The sequence below is a fragment of the Rhincodon typus genome, chromosome 2, assembly GCF_021869965.1.
Source record: "Rhincodon typus isolate 14 chromosome 2, sRhiTyp1.1, whole genome shotgun sequence".
Taxonomy (NCBI): domain Eukaryota; kingdom Metazoa; phylum Chordata; class Chondrichthyes; order Orectolobiformes; family Rhincodontidae; genus Rhincodon; species Rhincodon typus.
Window position 1 is genome coordinate 39,414,687 of NC_063333.1, and position 6,665 is coordinate 39,421,351.

A 6,665-nucleotide genomic window follows, 5' to 3' on the forward strand; every position below is an offset into this window, starting at 1 on the left:
CCGCCATCTGCAATCCGACCCCACCACCAAAGACATTTTTCCCTCCCTACCCTTATCTGCTTTCCGGAGGGACCACTCTCTCCGGGACTCCCTTGTCCGCTCCACACTCCCCTGCAGCCCCACCACACCCGGCACTTTTCCCTGCAACCACTGGAAGTGCTACACCTGCCCCTACACCTCCCCCACCCCCACCCCCATCCGAGGCCCCAAGAAGACTTTCCACATCAAGCAGATGATCACCTGCACATCTGCTAATGCGGTATACTGCATCCGCTGTTCGCGTTGTGGCCTCCTCTACATCGGGGAAACCAAGCAGAGATTTGGGGACTGCTTTGCAGAACACCTATGCTGGGTTCGCACTAAACAACTGCACCTCCCAGTCGCGAACCATTTCAACTCCCCCTCCCATTCCTCAGACGACATGTCCATCCTGGGCCTCCTGCAGTGCCACAACGATGCTCCTGAAGGTTGCAGGAACAGCAACTCATATTCTGCTTGGGAACCCTGCAGCCCAATGGTATCAATGTGGACTTCACAAGCTTCAAAATCTCCCCTCCCCCTATCGCATCCCAAAACCAGCCCAGCTCGTCCCGCCTCCCTAACCTGTCCTTCCTCCCACCTATCCCCTCCTCCCACCCCAAGCCCCACTCCCATCTCCTACCTACTAACCTCATCCCGCCCCCTTGACCTGTCCATCCTCCCTGGACTGACCTATCTCGTCCCTACCTCCCCACCTACACTCACCTTTACTGGCTCCATCCCCGCCTCTTTGACCGGTCTGTCTCCTCTCCACCTATCTTCTCCTCTATCTTCTATCCGCCTCCCCCTCTCTCCCTATTTATTTCAGAAACCCCTTCCCCTCCCCCATTTCTGAAGGAGGGTCTAGGCCCGAAACGTCAGCCTTCCTGCTCCTCGGATGCTGCTTGGCCTGCTGTGTTCATCCAGCTCTACAGCTTGTTATCCCAGATTGTCCAGCATCTGCAGTTCCTGCTATCCCTAGTCAGTGCTGCCTCATTACACATCACCAAGTACAGAATTCCCTGTTCCCTAGTGGACAGTGTTACAGCTGCTTGAAAAAAGCAATCTTGTAGATGTTCCACAAATTTCATTTCTTGGGATCCACTAACATCCTGATTTTTCCAGTCCCCCTGCATATTGAAGTCCCCCATGATTAGTGTAACAGTGCTTTCTTACATGCCTTTTCTATCTCCTGATTTATTTCCACATCCTGACTACCGCTAGGAGGGCTGTACACATCTCCCCTCGAGGTCATTTTTCCCTCGTGATTCCTCAACTCTATCCACACAAATTCTATGCCTTCTGATCTTATATCAGTTATTGCTATTGATGTAATTTCATTTCTTACTTGCAGGGCAGCCCTGTCCCCTCTGCCCATCTGCCTGTCCTTTCAATAGGATGCTTTACTTGAATATGTAGTTCCCAACCCTGGTCCCCTTTCAGCCATGTCTCTGTGATACCCACAACATCGTACCCACCAATTTCAACTTGCACTACAAGCTATTTACCTTGTTTTGTATACTGCGTGCATTTAAGTACAATACCCTCAGTCCTGCATTGGTTGTCTACTTTCTCAAAGTTGACCCCTTATCTGCTGTGCCTGAAGTTACATTCCTGAGCCTTTCCGTACTCTGTTCTATTACTTATTCTGGAAATGTAATTAATCTCTCCTGAGCCCTTTTCCCCTTTATGTTTTTCCATAATTTTCTGTGCAACTGGAGCAGCCTCCCTCCCCCTCCCTGTGACTGGTCTCAGCATGATTCAGGTTGAGCCCATCCTATCAGAACAGCTCCCTCCTTCCCCAGTACTGGTGCAAATGTCTCATGCATTCAAACCTGTTTCTCTCATACCAATCTTTGAGCGGTGCATTTACCTTTTTAATCTTGTTGACCCTCTGCTAATTAGCTCGTGGCTCAGGTAGCAGTCTGGAGAGTATAACCTTTTTGGTTCTGTTATTCATCTATTTATGCATTTTTAGTAACACCCTGTTCATAGATTGTGTATATATTTTGTAGATTCCCTAAGGAAGGAGATTTACTTTCTGGGAATTATTGACATTCTAACACATTATGATGCAAAGAAGAAAGCTGCACATGCTGCCAAAACAGTCAAACATGGTGTAAGTAATTTATACTTTCATATCTTTTCTTGCAAAAACTACTTTGAGGCCTGAGAAATACAATTAAATATGCCCTTCCAGTTAATAATGTTTAGTGGGTACATAGCTTCAGGTTGAGTTCAGTTATATAGCAAAAATAATTCTAAGTGATTGCACTAGTTATTTAGTACTTTTATACATTAACATGGCTCAATAGGCAATATCTTTGCCTCTTGAGACTTAAAATTGAATGCTACATTCAGTGCTAAAGCATATACTCTGGATGGCACTTAGTACCACATTGAATGTAAGCGGCACTGTCTCGTTTTTCACCTACACATCTAAAAGTAGGTGTTTTGCGTTTTGCAAAGGAGAGATAGTTATGTTGTTCATGCAGAACTAAGCTTTTCTTGGACCCTTTCTCTCAGACTTCACAAGGAAAACAGTTTTTTAAAAAAACTATTTGTTTTAAAACATTGTACCAACTCCCATGACGCATTGTTATGTGTTGAAATCCTATTTATAAGACGTTTTAAACAGAAAATAATGATAACTACAATTTTTGTGTTTTGTAGTCTGGTGCCGAAATCTCCACTGTCAACCCAGAGCAGTACTCGAAACGCTTTGTGGAATTTATCACCAGTATTTTGACATAGCTTAACATGGATAACACATGCAGGGAATGGGAGGGATGATAAAAATATGAAAATGAAATGGGCTAAATGAAGTGAATGCAGTGTTTGTCTTGCTGAAAGCATTCCCTTCTTTTACATCTTCTGAATAAGATGACTGATGAAAAATAGCTTTAACTGCTTCCTGAAACTGCCAGCACAGTACTCACAATTAAGAACTTTATTTTGTGGGAAGAATATGAAATCATCAGAGTGCATTGCTTTAGCAACACTCCAAGACTCGCTGTGATGGAACTTTATTGGGGGAGGTACTTTCAATAATGGGAAGAAACTGCATGTTGATTGACATACAGCAATTACTAGTTTCAAATTATAAACTGTGGATCAGTTTATCACTTGAACTGAAAGATTCAGAGCAGTATTTGTTTATCTTGCTAATGTTCCACTTCCATTGTGCACACTGGCACTCCTCAAGATATCTTCACGGTTTATTGTTTCTTCAAAGGGAGTCTTGACAAGATAAAACTTCCAAAGTCCTGTTGTGTTAAGTTAGTCTCAATCCCCACTTTAGGCAGCTTGTAATAATTGAGTTGAAAAGTTAATATTCCTTCAAGGAGGAGGTCAAATTAGGAAGTCACAAATTTTGGCCATATTTGTTCACAGTAATTGGGTGTCTCAAAGCTCTGATAAATTATCTAAGATGTCACAGTACAGAAAAGATGCACATTAAGTGTCAGAATCTACTTGATAATTACTTATCCTTGTTTTAGGCCACATTTTACTGCATATCTAACTTTTATTTGAACAAGATTAAGTAAATTGTTCAAGAAATTGAAGTCTCCATATGCACAGCAGATCCCATTGTTAGCAGGATTGGAATAGATAATGGGGAAAAAAATTGAATTTGTAACACTTCAGACTTTTCATCATCATTTTTGTGCAGATTGATTTCACCTCAACGTAAAAGAATTTTCAATTCACATTGTTACTAGTGTTTACAAGAGAAATGTCTGATGTGTCACATGAGCAGGTTTTTTTATATTGATTAGTTTTCAGATAAAACGTCCTTACAGAAGTCTTTCTCCACCATGGTAAAGTGGGTCCGACACCTATTAAGCACATTTTTCACATTGAGGAAGAGATTAAGACTATCTGAATACAACAGTAATATTTCAGAATTCACGGTTGCCTTTTTATTTTTTGCAACATTATTTTTAGATATTATGTAAATATGTAATAAATGGTTGCCTGAATCTATGATCATATTTGTTATTTTAAGCATGAATTAATCTTTTCTGTACTATTTCCACTATCTAATTATGCAGATTATGTCTTGTTAAATAAAATGTGCTTAGTATGTTCAAAGATTACACTGTGCAACAGGTGTGCCTTTTTCCTAGGTGTATCGTTGAAATTGCTGTTAAGACTATATCAATTTCATTGCTGTGTCCTCCCCAGACATTTGGGAACTTAAGCAAGCAAAGGAGTGCCAGAATGCCTTTTCTTATTAAAAATGTGTCAATGCTGTTTGGACTGCAAGTTTTTTTTAAATGCTTCACATTGGGTAGCAATTACCTAGATTATACTAGGATTCATTGGCCAAAGGCAATATCATCAGTGTGACTATGTAATAATTTAACATGGTTTTGTTACTCTTGGTAAAGTGACGTTAACGCTGTAATGTAAATGTACAGTTATATATTTTATGTATTTAAAAAAATTCCATCATCATTGTGCCGGTCATGTTCATTTCAAATTTTCTGTAAGATGCTGTACTTTCCATTGGTAATAGGACCAGAAGAAACAAAGCCCATTTGGGGAAAAAGAGGTACATGTACAAACAATATATTTGGACAAAAATCCCCCTCTGTGGCTCATCTGTGTATTTTAGATGCTTCTGGCAGCTTAAAATATAAATGCACAATGTTTTGCCTCTATTAGGTCATTCATGTAAATAAATAGTTTTGTTTTTGTTTGTGATGCAACTTCATAAAACATGTACTAGTGCTACATTCTACACACTTCATACCTGAGCTTTGCTTTATGAAATAAAGCTCTCTTTTTGTCTCACAAAGCTTCTTGTATCGATCTTGTTATTTTCATAGCAGTTGTGAGAGTAACTGTCGTTTCCTTTCTAACATTTCCGAAACTGTTTTGGGAAATCAAGAAAAGATGCCTCGAGTCTGTTCAAGTTTTTAACCAGCCATTTGAATACCACTTCCTTAATGTGCAGATAAGGAATGGTGGTAAAGGAGGTATAGATAGCTTTCTTCAGTTTAGCTGTCACTCTACCCATGTGATAGCCTTTGTAATCGGAAAATCAAGAATCTGAAATAAAAAAAAACAAATACTGGAAATACTCAGGTTAAAGTAGCATCAGTGGAGAGTAGCTAGGTTAATGTTTCAGGACTATGACATCTCAAAAATGCTGCTTCTACCACCTGCTGAGTATTTCCGGTCCATTCTTTTATTTAAATAGTCCTTGCCTGGACCTCTTAGATAAGCTGTCATCAAGGAAGAGAATAATGAAGAACATTCCAATGCTCTGTATAGTTTGTGGAAAATCAAGTTCCTTTTGTTTTATGAGCAAATAATTATTGGTTTGTTTTAAATTCCATATCCCTTGGCAATCAGCCCATTTATCAACAAGAGAATTATCAGCCCTTTGTTTCTGTAGGCTCCCTGGACTGATGTAGAAATCATATAATGAACCTGTACAAGTTAATCTCCATTCTTTCATTCAATTACAGAGAGCATGGTTCTTCCAATAGTAAAATTAAATTGACATTTTGCTTTTATTGATGGTCTGCGTATAGATGAAGTAGCCATAGTCCCAGAGAAAAATAAGGCTGCTGTCTCGTTAGAGAGAGATGACTGGTGGTGGTTTAAATTTAGGGTCACCATGCCACAGACAAGGGGTGAGGTCAAGAAGGTGGGACCTTCACAGTACCCTCAGCCAGTGCAGAAATTGAACCTGCACTGTTGGCATCACTCTGCATTACAAACCAGCCATTCAGCCAATTAACAGCAAGTTGGTCTATGTACATTTCCATTGTGAAACAGTAAATCCCAGTCGCACACTTACCTTAGATGTTATTGTGTTTTGGAGTTGTTCTTCAGCAGACAACAGTAACCAAAATACCATTGGCTGCAATTCCTCTCGGGGGAAAAAAGGAAGGCATTGATAAGACCACATCTGGAGCAGTGTGTTCAGGTTTTGGTCCCCTTAGTTGAGGAAGGATGTAATTGCATTGGAGGAAGTTCAGAGAATGTTCATTAGATTAATTCCAAAGATAAAAGGCTGGTCTTCTGAAGAGAGAGTGAGCAGTTTAGGCCTATGCCTATTAGAGTTTAGAAGATTGAGGAGATTTAATTGAAGTTTATAAGATGCTAAAGGGGATTGACAAAGTAGACTGACAACAGATATTTCCCCTTGTGGACAGTCTAGAATTGAGGGGTCATTCTCTTAGGATAGGGGATGGCAGATTTAAAACCATCAAAGGGTCGTGAATCTGTGGAATTCACTGCCCCAGAGTGTGCTAGATGTTGGTACACTAAATAATTTAAAGGAAATGACTGAAAAAGCACTTGAAGTGCCATAAAATTGACAGGTCTATAAACTGAGAACCAAAAAGTGGAAGGCTCCATGTTAATCCAAATGGCCTTTGTCTGTGCTGTAACGTTTTATGGTTCCGGGCTCCTCATGAGCTCTGATGACATTATCAAAATTAATAATTAATGAATGCCTGGTGACTGAATGGAATTGTACAGGTGAAATAAAGATATTTAATGATTGTGCTTCCAATAATGTTAATTCAGTCTCCTGACCACATCTCCATCCGAAGCAAAAGCAGAAATTGCTAGAAAATCTCAGCAGGTCTGGCAGCATCTGTGGGGAGAAATCAGAGTTAATGTGA

The 6,665-nt window shown here is 40.2% G+C and overlaps 1 protein-coding gene across 5 annotated transcripts in view; it reads left to right on the top strand.

The window, feature by feature from the left end:
• pip4k2aa (phosphatidylinositol-5-phosphate 4-kinase, type II, alpha a) overlaps positions 1 to 4,822 on the top strand; it is a 266,770-nt gene extending 261,948 nt beyond the window's left edge. For all 5 annotated transcript variants that reach the window (XM_048609441.1, XM_048609437.1, XM_048609448.1 and 2 more), the window contains 2 exons: positions 2,034 to 2,137; positions 2,692 to 4,822. In XM_048609441.1, coding sequence (XP_048465398.1) covers positions 2,034 to 2,137; positions 2,692 to 2,772 — 185 coding nt within the window. In that variant the 3' untranslated portion in view covers positions 2,773 to 4,822. The remainder of the gene's footprint in view (positions 1 to 2,033; positions 2,138 to 2,691) is intronic.
• The last annotated feature ends 1,843 nt before the right edge of the window (positions 4,823 to 6,665 follow it).